Source organism: Dermochelys coriacea, chromosome 2 (assembly GCF_009764565.3).
Source record: "Dermochelys coriacea isolate rDerCor1 chromosome 2, rDerCor1.pri.v4, whole genome shotgun sequence".
NCBI lineage: Eukaryota > Metazoa > Chordata > Testudines > Dermochelyidae > Dermochelys > Dermochelys coriacea.
In genome coordinates, this window is record NC_050069.1 from 205,694,660 (window position 1) to 205,707,808 (window position 13,149).

The 13,149-nt window shown below is 37.7% G+C and overlaps 1 protein-coding gene across 5 annotated transcripts in view; it reads left to right on the forward strand.

Annotated features, from left to right (window-relative positions):
- Positions 1-13,149, forward strand: part of ANKRD28 (ankyrin repeat domain 28) — a 238,938-nt gene that overhangs the window by 137,202 nt on the left and 88,587 nt on the right. For all 5 annotated transcript variants that reach the window (XM_038388242.2, XM_043509102.1, XM_043509103.1 and 2 more), the window contains 2 exons: positions 4,035-4,235; positions 4,989-5,076. In XM_038388242.2, the coding sequence (XP_038244170.1) occupies positions 4,035-4,235; positions 4,989-5,076 (289 nt within the window). The remainder of the gene's footprint in view (positions 1-4,034; positions 4,236-4,988; positions 5,077-13,149) is intronic.

The window sequence follows — 13,149 nt, forward strand, 5'->3', positions numbered from 1 at the left end:
ATCTCATTGTTCAGGTATCGTATTCTCTGAGTTTCAAACTGGAATTTTAATTCTATGAAGTGTCATAAAATTAGCTCAGTAAAAATGCTGAAGGTTAGGATTGACATGTATTGTTGCTAGAGTCATGTGGGAGAATTTCACAGAACCTGCCTATGCAGAGTACTGTACCTGAGTCATATCAGTACTATTATTGTTTTATTTTTATTGGGGGAGGGGAGATGAAATGAGATGGTTTTGGTTTTGCAGAGTCTCAGGCATCAGACTTTGGATCTAGAACCGTCCATTTTAGATTTTGCTTTTGGGCCAAATAGTAGCATTTAGCCACTGGCCTAAGTAGGTAATAATGTGGAGGTCTTGTCCCATAAGGAATTTGGGCACAATTATTCTATGAATGGCTTGGTGCATAGGCTAAACTGTCCTTTAGGGTAATGCAATATGCTCCCCTGACGGAGCATCACTGAAGCAGCAGTCCCTGCACTCTCCTGAGATTTGGGACTATAGTTGTTTCTGCGCCTTGTGTAGGGGGGATGGGATGCTTTTTGCGTGCTTTCTCCTTCCTTTCCTCCTCTTCTGTGAATACCCTCACTAGGATCTGTCACAATTTGGCTAATGATTTTTTGGATCTATGGAACATTTTACTTTTAAAAAGTTTCCTCTGCTCAGTTATCACTCCTAAAATAAGAATATTATTTTCTCATTTGTATAAGTCTTGCCTTGCTTCTAGGGCTATAAGTATAATAAAATGAAAACTGTAAATCACATTAGCATAGCATTAACATAACCTTAGCATATAAGAACTTGCAGTGAACTGGTTTTATTGTGGAAAACTGTATATAAATCTGGAGATTGGGACATATCGTTCCCCAACCTTCAAAGGGCACCACTTCTCTCCCACAAAATGGACCAACCCCGTAGGACCTTTTTAACTTCTACAACTACTCTTCCACCCCCCCCCCCCCCGCCCCTTCTCCCCACAAAGAACTGGACGCCAGTAGGACTTCATTTTGACCCAACCTCCATGTGCCTTAGATACGCAAAAAACTTCAACTAATACACTGTGAAGCAGTCTGTTTTTATAGCAACACGGGTCACCTGGCGCTCATTTCTTTGCAGTGGCTCCTCATTGAATATAGTCCAACTTAAGTCCTCTGTCCTGATATTCAAAGCTTTACATGGACTTGTCTTAGCTATTTAAGAGAGAACCCTCCCTCTGTGACCATGACCTCCTATAACCACAACATTGTATCAAAACAATGAATCTGTCAGCCAACTCTGGGAGGGTGTGTGGGAGACAGTGACTGGATCTAAACTATGGAATTTGCTCCTGCAAGTGATAAGTGACCACAGAACTAATTACTTTTAAATGAAAAATGTATTTATTCTTCATTTTCCCTAAAGTTTCTACACACACTCACAACATGCAATGAAACAAATCTTATACACTAATCAAATTTATTTATCATAGAGGTTGGAATGGAAGAAAGAGAGCTTGTTAGTGTTGTTTCTACTTTTACATATTTGGGGGGGCTCTTAAATATTAAGAAGATGGAAGACCTTATCAATAGATGGATGGGAACCCATACTAGCACACCGTGCAGCTGGGAGCAGCACAGAGATGCTCCCTCTTGAGCTGGTTACTGACTTGTTTCTGGGGCAGAGTGTCGCTGTTCAAGCTCTTGTGTATAGTAGCTAGGAAGCTCTGTGATTAAATCCTGGTTTTGGTATAATCCAGCAGGACTACTCCCCCTCCCCCCAAATGAGGGCAGACCCAATTAAACAAGAACATCTGGTCGCCCTAAATATCTTGAATATATTTGGGGATTTTGTTTTCAAACTTTTTTTCTTGAATATTTCAGCTTAGACTGTTAGTCTTCAGAATGTGAATTTGCACTCCTTTTGTGTGCTGGTGTGTTTTGTGCAAAAAAAGTTAAGATTCATATAATTTGAAAATACATCACTGCACATACACATACTAACTGTATACTGAGACCAGAGTAATTTTTTTACAGTAAAATTAGTATTTCCTTTGACAGTTTGTGCCCAACCAATACCAGAGCTCTTCTAGTATTTATTTCCTGATTCTTGTAGTGGTTTCATGGATGTTAGGCTCAAAGGAGCCAAAGACTTAGTGTAATCAGCTTTTTCCTAGTAAACTATTAAATACATTTTGGGCCCATATCCATTTCACTATTCATTCAATTTACAGTTATAAAGCAAGGCACAAGTATTTTCTAGGTTGCTCTTTGTGACGGGGCAAGGCCAGATGGCTATAGAAAAGTAGTCTTATTGGGATCCGGGAATATAGAAAAGTAGTGGGAGATGGATATTAGCTCAAGGCTAAAAAAAATCCCTGGTACCAGGTTAAGTGAAATGGCAGCTGCTCCAGGTCAATTAAGACACCTGGGGCCAATTAAGAACTTCCCAGAAGGCAGGGAGAATACTATGTTGATTGGGACACCTGAAGCCAATCAGGGGCTGGCTGAAACTAATTAAAAGCCTCCCAGTCACTCAGGTGGGTGTGCATATCAGGAGCTGTGGGAAGAAGTTGCGTGGTTGGAGAGCTGAGACCATGTCAGGCACAAGGAAGGAGGCCCTGAGGTAAGGGCGAAGTGGAGCTTGAGGAAGTGAGGGCTGCTGTGGGGGAAGTAGCCCAGGGAATTGTACATGTCATGTTTCTAAAAGGTCAGCTACCATAGCTGATACTATTAGGGTCCCTGGGCTGGAGCCCGGAGTAGAGAGTGGGCCCAGGCTTCCGCTGCCCCCCCCACCTTTGCCCCCTGTTTAATCACTGAGACTGGGAGACAACAGTGACTGTGCAAGGAAGGATAACTTCTCCTCACCTCCGTCGCTGGCTTATGATGAAAATGGCTCAGTAGACTGTGACTTGTCTCTAGAGAAAGAAGGGTTACGTGGAGGGTCACAGTGAGCCTCAGAAGCTAGCGAAATCTGCTAGGAAACGCGGGACCCACGGAGGCAAGGACAAAGCTTTGTCACATCTTATACTTTTTGTTTAAGAGAAGAGGAAATTAAATTTATAGTTTTAGGATAACTTTTGACAGGTTCTACTAATGGAATAAATATATGGAATGTAGTGTTAATATTTCCACTCCACTCATGATTCCACAGCGATGTCTAGATATTGCAGCACAGATGTGTATGCGTAACATTGCTCTGTAATTTGAGATGCCTGCAATATTTAACCTCAGTAGAATGTTTTAAGTTCAGAGTAGTAACCTTCTTATTTTTGTACTCTTTTTGCATTTCACTGAAGAAACCATCAGAACAATTAATGAATTGTAGAAAATTTTGTGGACTTAATGAAAAAATGAAGTATTGCACCTACATCTTAATATTTGTATTGACAAGCTGTTTTCTTTTTTGTGTAATTGTGTGCATATGTTATTAACAGGATTGTTTTTGGTTTTATTTTCTGTCGGAATGTAAAACGAATGGTATAAAACTTTGCAGTTGAAATTTAATTTTTATAAAGAGGAATTAAACTTCTTACTTACCAAATTACTGTGATATAGAACTCTAAAACAGGATTGTCACTTTGGCACCATTAAAAATTATATTCCTTTTGCCGCCGATATCTGTTTAAATTGATAGTATTATAAACAGGAACATCTGTAAAAAGTATGGTTATTAAACTCTCCATATCTATAATATACCATTTGCAGCTATTTTTATTCTTTGAAAAAAGTTGTCTAACAATTGGTAGTAATATATTTTAAGTACAGTAGCGCCTCACTAATGCACACTAATAGAGGGAGTCCTGAGCATTCTTGATCTTGTGATGGGGAATTCCACCAGTGTCAAATGCCAATTGTAAGTTCCTTAGCTGTATTTGGGGGATCTATAACCATCTCAGAATCTTGCTGGGCTTGAGAATAAACTCATAACCTGAAAATACATGTGAATGCAGTTTATCAAAGTGTGAATTAGTGAGATTCTGTTGTACTTTACATGAAGTTGCTAAGTATATTCTTTTAGTTCTTTAGTAATGTAATTTATTTTATTGCAAATATTTTCAGGATGCTGTTCAGGTGTTGTTAAAGCATTCAGCAGATGTCAATGCCCGTGACAAAAACTGGCAGACACCCCTACATATAGCAGCTGCAAATAAAGCTGTTAAATGTGCTGAAGCTTTGGTGCCTCTTCTAAGTAATGTAAATGTGTCAGATCGAGCAGGTAGAACAGCATTACATCATGCAGCCTTCAGTGGACATGTTGAGGTATGGATTATTTTCCAGATCTTGTTTCTTAGCCCTCTTGCCTCCCATCAAAGCTCTGATTATTTATTTGCATACTTGTACATTATCTGGTAATGGTAAAATGTACACTAAAGTACATTTACAGCATTAACATCTCCATACTAAAGCTTTGAAGAATACTGTTCCAGTGGTGAGGTACGGCCTTCTTAGTAGCCTTTAGGAATGCTTTTTTTAGTTTCTGCATTCCCCCAGAAAAAATCGACAACTTTTATTTATACTCTGGGTTCTGCTAAGATGTATAAACTTAAATTGTAAATTAATTTCAAGTGATTGAAGCCATAGTATAATTGAACCACTTTCAGCAGTTTGTATAGAAATGAAAGTGTTTTAATATGTAAATTTATAGGGTGATTAAATGCATAGATTTTTAACTAACTTTTTTAGTTTTAATAAACAGTATGTAGTATTATACAGTACATTAGTATGCCATGGTTGTTAAACAGTTGCATAAAATAGGTAATCTAAAATATTTTGGTTTTCACTTGATATATAATTTAGAGGATCCTATGATCACAACAGTGTGGGCAGTCAGCATGCTGAAATGCACAAAATATCAGAAGCGATGTAAATGGAATGGTGGTTTTAAAGGATTTAAAAACTTTGGTTTCATTTCACCCAAGATTTATTCTTCACTTTCATTATTATGCCACATTCTGTGCATAGTTTTATATTACGAGCAGAGGTATTTTACTTATTTTTCTTTCTTCACCCTAGATGGTGAGTTTGTTGTTGTCTAGAGGTGCCAATATTAATGCATTTGACAAGAAAGACAGACGAGCTATACATTGGGGAGCATATATGGGTATGTACTCTTTTGCAACTGATTCTCTGTGCATTAGGGAGAAAGTCAGTCACTTCATTTTATTGAATTTATATACTTTAATTTCTAGACAAAAGCGTTTAGTCAAGGTTACTTAGTAGGTGATTACGAGGAAGGTATCTATACATCTCGTATAACAATTTGTAATAGGATACAGCAAAATGTTTTTTTTTAAGAATGCTTCTGTGGCAGAAAAACTGACATGCTAATTTATTTTAAGAAATGAAAGGAAAACAGTTTTTCCCCTAAACACTAACACTTTTTTTTTAACGTGGATTTCTGACTGAAAATTGGTCCACTAATGCCACATAGCTACTAAGAGGAAAGATCGGTGTACAAGGAAACTGAATAGAGATAAATATAATTCTCCATTACTTATAGGTGGTGGTTATAGAGTCATAGAAATGTGACTGGAAGGGACCTTGAGAAGTCATCAGGTCCAGCCCATTGTACTGAGGCAGAATCAAGTGAACCTAGACTTTACCTGACAGGTCTTGTCCAACCTGTTCTTAAAAATACAACCTCCCTTGGATGCCTATTCCAGAATTTCACTACCTTTATAGTTAAAAAAAACCTTTTTCCTAATATCCTAAATCTCCCTTCTGCAGATTAGGCCCATTACTACTACTTCTCCCTTCAATGGACATGGAGAAAGATTGATTACTGTCCTCTTTAGAACAGCCCTTAACATATTTGAAGACTGTGACAGGTTGCCCCTCAGGTTTTTTTCTCAAGAGTAAACATGCCCAGTTTTTAACCTTTCCTCATAGATCAGGTTTTCTAAACCTTTTACCATTTTTGTTGCTCTCCACTGAGCTCTCTCCAGTTTATCCACATCTTTACAAAAGTGTGCCACCCTCAATTGGACACATTAATCCATCTGAGGCCTCACCTGTGCCAAGTAGAGCAGGAGAGTTGCCTCCCGTGTCTTACATATGACACTCCTGTTAATACACCCCAGAAAGAGATTGGCTTTTTTTGCAACTGCATCACATTGTCTCATTCAATTTGTGATGTGCTGTAATGCCCAGATCCTTTTCAGCAATTCCAGTGCATAGTCAGTTATTTTCCATTTTGTGTATGTACATTTAATTTTTTCCTTAAGTGTAACAGTTTACACTTCTCTTTATTGAATTTCATTCTGTTGCTTTCCGACCAATTCTCTATTTTGTCAAGACCATTTTGCATTTTAATCCTGTTCTCCAAGTGCTTGCATTCCCTCCCAGCTTGGCAACATCCACAAATTTTATAAGCATGTTCTCCAGTCCATTATCCAAATCATTAATGAAAAATTGATAGTACTGGACCTGCAGCTGACTTCTGTGGGACCTCCAATTTGACAGATAACCATTGATAACTACTCTTTAAATATGTTGTGTACCCACCTTTATAGTAATTTAATCTAGGCCACATTTTCCTAGTTTGCTTATGAGAATGTCATGTGGGACTATGTCAAAAGCCTTACTAAAAATATGAAGTTTTCTAGTAAAGTATCAGATGCTGACTCAAAAAGGAGAAATAATAGACTTTAAGATAGCTATATTTCTGGTTGATTCTCCCCCTGCTTGGGTTTTGTTTTGTTTTGTTTAATAGGGAAATGGACCAAGAATAAGACTTCAAATTATTGCACTTCCAGAATTTCAGCCTCTTTTTCCCAATCATTGTCTTGCTTCTGACGATGAAGTTGTCCACAATGGGTTGGTTATCACGTCTGAATGATACAGGCTTCCTTTATGTAGACTTCCTTCCATTAGTCTTTTATGTAGAACTTTGCTGTTTATAATATGTATGGGAATTATTTTCTTCAGCTTGTCTGTAGTCATGGTTCCTCACCTCCAGCTTCATTCAAGAAGTGCAAAGGTTAAAAGAAAAGCAGATAAGGGCTTTTAGTTCCAATACTCTGACATAAGCCTCTTAGCCGTGGCTAAATAACTCAGTTGTACTTCTAAATAAGTCATAAGCAGCTACTGATGTATTTTTCAGTAACAACCAGTTTTCTTTGACTTCTGAGCAGATGCAACATTTTTTTTTCAGATGTCTCTTCTACCTGTGGCATCTGTGTGCTCACAAAATCCTTTCTCTTGACATTACAAAAAGTTGTAATTTCTTAGGACTTGACACCAGCTATAATTGCTTTCAGTTCTCCTTTTATCTCAGCAGGGCTGTATTGCTTCTCACTGAAGAATTTATGGTAGTGGCCACAGCTCTGAAACAGTAACAGATATCTATTTCCAGGAAATTGGCTAGAAGCAGGTGTCACTTCAAAATGTAAATTGTGATAAACATATTAAGTCAGCATAGATCAATCTGAGTCTAATTATCAATTGCAGGAAAAATGTAATTGATGCCATTCCATAGTCTTGACTATTCAGTGGTGCAGTTTGACTTTCAAAAATAATAGTTTATCCAACACAGGAGAGAAGAATGAAAATAGAAAAATTTATATTATGTTCTCTGCAAGCACAGAAATTCATCAGATGAGCTATAAAACCAAGATCCATTTGTAATCATTAGCGATCCCATAGCACTCTAGAGTAGTAGTTTTGCATTATTGTGCTGAACAAATTCTATTCTGGCTAGTTTACATTTTGTCTGTTTCCCTACTCCCAGTTATTCCTAAACATTTGTGTAGTGTTCTATAGCGCTGTTAATGGCAGTTGCTCTTCTTCATAGATATAAATGATTATTGCATGCTGTACATTTCTTTATAGTGAATCTAAAAACTATTGAAAATGCTGTGAAATCAGTTTAGATTGTGCATTTATATAGCACCTTTTTAAAAAATAGACTGAAATCTCTTCAGGACAGGATTTGTGGAGGGTTTTGGGGGAGAGGTTTGCGTGGGGAGAAGGAAAATCTTACTCAATTATTTTGGAACATTTGCAATGAGACATTACAATTACATTGTCTTGGTACAATGATCTGGACAAACTGGAGAAATGGTCTGAAGTAAATAGGATGAAATTCAATAAAGAGAAATGCAAAGTAGTCCATTTAGGAAGGAACAATCAGTTGCACGCATACAAAATGGGAAATGACTGCCTAGGAAGGAGTATTGCGGAAAGGGATCTGGGGGTCATAGTGAACCACAAGCTAAATGAGTCAACAGTGTAACACTGTTAGTGTTACATACTTAGTACTTACTGTTGCACAAAAAAAAAAAAAAATCATCATTCTGGGATGTATTAGCAGGAGCGTTGTCAGCAAGACACAAGAAGTAATTCTTTCTCTACTCTGTGCACATTAGGCCTCAGCAAGAGTATTGTGTGCAGTTCTGGGCGCCACATTTCAGGAAAGATGTGGACAAATTGGAGAAGGTCCAGAGAAGAGCAACAAAAATGATTAAAGGTCTAGAAAACATGACCTATGAGGGAAGGTTGAAAAAATTGGGTTAGTTTAGTCTGGAAAAAAGATGACTGAGAGGGGACATGGTAGCAGTTTTCAAGTATATAAAAGATGGAGGGAGAGGAATTGTTAACCTCTGAGGATAGGACAAGAAGCAATGGGCTTAAATTGCAGCAGGGGAGGTTTAGGTTGAACATTAGAAAAAACTTCCTAGCTGTCAGGGTGGTTAAACATTGGAATAAATTGGTTGTGGAATCTCCATCATTGGAGATTTTTAAGAGCAGGTTAGACAAATACCTGTCAGGAATAGTCTAGATAATACTTAGTCCTGCCATGAGTGCAAGGGACAGGACTAGATGACCTCTTGAGATCCCTTTCAGTCCTATGATTCTATATCTTAATACAGAATTAAGTGTATTAAGCAATATATTCTATAATGACTTATATTGTTTAATTATTAAGATTTCTGTTTTTCAAAATTATTTAAACACAACCTTAATGTGTTTTTATTTTTAACAATTCATATTAACTTTTTTGTGGTGGGAGAGGAACTAAATACTTTCTGATGTGGGGGAATTAAAAGTCTCAGGAGAACAAAGAAATAAAAGCAAAGGGGGGGTGGAGGTGAAGGGCAAAATCATTGTTGGTCAGTGCCTCTGTAGTGCACTGATGCTTAGATCGTGGAGCTGATTTTATCCCATCTTGTGCCACTACGTTTAATACAAGAATATGCTCCTACTCTTTCCAACTTGCCTTTTGCATCATTTTTACAGCTTTCATAAAGAAATATTCTTCAATATCATTATCCCAACAGAAACTTTGAATTGCAGTTAATAATGGGAAGCTGTATGACTGGTGAACAAGTTTACCTTAAAGTTATTGCACAAAGCATAAAACTTTGATATGGTAACTTCACCGAGTAAAACAGTGAGGTTTAGAACTGTGCTGGTGCCTGACTAACTTGAAGATTAGTGGATTATTGATGAATCATATGCATTATGCCATAGACACGTCAAACATTTTAACTCTTTGGTCTTTATTCATATCAATTTGTTATGTAGTAGGAATAATAGCATAGATCTAGATAATTTGCCCCATTTTCAGTCTTAGTACTTACTACATATGTACCAGGAGAGATTGCTGCTTAGACAGATGTCCATCATGTGTATCAGTAGGACAGACATTTAACATAGTGTCTGAGTAGGTGTTCGTTTTTTGCCTTAGATCAAGCTTGTGCTGGTATAGCAAAGATTATATTGAAGTAAAAAGAAAAGGAGTACTTGTGGCACCTTAGAGACTAACAAATTTATTAGAGCATAAGCTTTCGTGAGCTTATGCTCTTATATTGAAGTAGTAACCTTAGGAACTACTTCTATTCAAAAACAAGTAACGTAACGAGCCCCGAGAGAAGCTGTAGAGGAAGAGCAAAGTTGTGCTTATTGATTTTTACTGAGCAGTGCAGTTTAGCATACTTTTTCAGCTGTGATTCAAAAAGGCTTTCATTTAAAGGATTAATGTGTTATGTATACCTTTTAAAAAAAACCAAAACCCTAGGAGTAATTTGCATAGAGCAGGGGTTCTCAAACTTTATGCACCGTGACTCCCTTCTGACAACAAAAATTACTACACGACCTAAGGAGAGGGAACTGAAGCCTGAACCTGCCCAAGACCAGCTGCCCCAGGTGGGGGAACCAAAGTCAGAGCCACACCGCCCTGGGTTGAGGGGCCAAAGCCCAAGGACTTCAGCCCCAGGCAGGGGGCCTGTAACCTGAGCCCCGCTGCCTAGGGAGAAAGCCCTCGGGCTTCGGCCTTAGGCCCCAGCAACTCTAAGTCAGCCCTGGCAACCCCATTAAAATGGGGTCATGACCCATTTTGGGGTCCCAACCCACAGTTTAAGAACTGCTGGCATAGAGAAAACAGAGCCTTTGACTGCTTCTGCAGAAAGGTTAGATGATCATGCTGCTGTCAGCAGGGAAAGGAACTGATTCTTGGCCCTGTTCCTAGATGGGGACTGCACTGGCTCTAGTCCCTTGCTTGCCAGTCATGGCTATGGAAACAAGTGACCACTCCCTGTATCATTCCCAACTCCACTCTTTGTACCTCAGTTTTCTTCTTCCCAGTGAAGCTAGAATTATGGTATCAGCCTGCCATCTTCAGTCTAGTTTCTTAAGCCTTGTGTAGACTAGAAAGTGTTTAATATTTTGGGGTGTTTTTTGTTTGTTTTTAATTAAGTTAGGTTCCTTGAGTTAGTTAACTCCATTGGAAACATCACTTAAACTGCATCTATGCTAGGTGCTAACATCTCTAAAATTTTATTTGCTGATCAAAGTCTAATATGATTTTAAAGATATTAAACTGCATATATGATAAATGCTAAGTAATGTTTTGAATGGGGTTAAAAATTGATTTTATCCCCCACCCCCTTTACTACTCTAGATAAGGCCTTAGAGGAGTTACTGTTACTGTAGAGTGTCTGTTACTGCAGAAGCATTGTCAGCCCAGGCCTGTGCTAAGGTACTGTTTGCTCTTTCAGTGTTGCTTTTATTTGCAGAGTGTTTTGTCAGGACAGTATTCCCAAATCCTGACTTGAAACAAAGTGGAGGCAGGAGCTGGAAACAGAGAAAATACAATTTTCAAATTGTTTGCTCAAACTATTAATAATAATACTTGGGGGGTTTCATGGTACGTATGTTTTTGTTAAAATATAAAGAAGTCAGAATAGGTATATACCCAATAAATGAAACTCCTAAATTTGTATGGGTGGATTGAGGAAAAGTTGTTAAATAACTTTATAAAGCACTGCAAGTATGCTTTGTGCTGAGGTCTGGAAAGTCTTTTGTAGTTTACAAAGTAGAAAATGCATATTTGAAAAAAAAATACTTAAATAATTGGTCGCCTGATAGATCAGAATGGTTGTAAAAGTGATCTAGTCACGAATATCTGGATTTCTTGTCCTAGAAATTGCTTCACCAATACAAGTAAGAATATTAATAATCCACATTGCAGAAATCTGTGCTTGAAGTCCTTTTTTAAATTAGTCTTTCATCAATGAAATTGGTATTGGAGCCATCCAGAACTAGTGTAAAATATGTACATCATGCTGGGAAATCCATACGCCTAGTGCCAAAGAGTAAAACAGAACAAGATCACAGACTTCCTTCTGTAGGGGCGAGGCTTATGGTAGCTAAAAGTTGCTGACGCTTACCAGTGAATTAAGCAGTGTTAATACCATTACTCATAGTTTGAAGCCATGCTGACATCAGACTTCAATATTGATAATCACTTCAGCCAAGAGGTGGTTGTGTGTGACTGTTCTTGATCTAGTGTTCTTGGAGTTAAAACTAATATTTAAGATCTGATTTATCCTGTCTGCAGAAGTAGTTTGAGGGAATGAAATTCAGTGCTTGAGGCGCCACAGCTATGTATGGACAAGCATTATCGGGGTTGCAATGAGGTACATTTTCTGGTGTATGCTCACCCAGCTGGAAAAACAAATGCTTTCTCTTGTTCAGCTAAGCTAAATTCTATCTACCAATTTTAGCACATGCTACTTGTAATAGGATATTTTATACCTGGAGCATATCACTTGTCTAATTTCCATTTTTTTAAATAGATTTGGAGACAACAGAGAGGGAGGGATAAAATTAACTTCTTAGGTTTTTTTAAAGAAATTTCTGTGTGTATGTTCATATACAGTGGACCTGATTCTCACTTAAGCTATATCTATACTATAACTTATATTGGCATAATTTATGTTGCTCAAGGGGATGAATAAAACACCCTCCTAAGCAACATTGTTACACTGACATAAATGCAGTTATAACAGCCTAACTCCCAGTGTAGACAGAGGAATGTCAACAGGAGGGCGTCTCTCATCAACATAGCTACTGCCTCTCAGGGAGGTGGATTACCGTCCTATGCCAATGGGAGAAGCCTTTCCATCAGCATAGATAGCGTCTTCACTGAAGCCCTACAGCAGCGCAGATGCATTGGTGCAGCTGTGCTGCTGTAGCTGTTTAATCATAGACAAGCCTTTATTTTAAAAAATGACTTGGGGAATTAGGAGCGTATGTCCCGTTGATTTTCAGTGAGACTTGGGCTTATGAATTCTTAATTTACTTTTCAAAATGGATCTGGCGTTTCTCAATCCCTTTGGGTAAAGTTTTCAAAAAATAACATATCAGTATATGAAAAATAATGAAATTTTTTCATATTACAAAATCTAGAAAAGTTTTCTTAAAAAAGAGACTTATCTTTCTGCTTGTTTCTACTTTAGAAACTTCAGGAATATGAAGTCTTTTCACGATTCGTTCAGGAGGCCTTAAGAAATTAAATGGAAATTTTCTCAGGCTTCAGTTTGACAGGGCAAGATTCTGAGCTTTTCTTTCAAAACTTTGACAGAAGTTTGAGTTAGATAGGTATTAAATCAGATAAGCAAACAGTTTTAAATAACTTACTAAAAATCCCTTCCCCTCTCAGTTGGATTTGAGAGCTAATGGGCTGACGTAAGATTTTAAGTCCTCCAAAAAATCTTTCAGCAAAAACAGAAGACAAGATCTGATATTTTTTATATAAAACAAAAATCAAGGCTAGAGAGATTGTTTGGAGTAGGAGGAAATACGTGGAGAAAATATTTCAGATTGCCTTTATAAATCATAAGGAAATGAGATGGGGAAAGAATATGGTTCTCTGCTTCTTTTAAATGAGGAG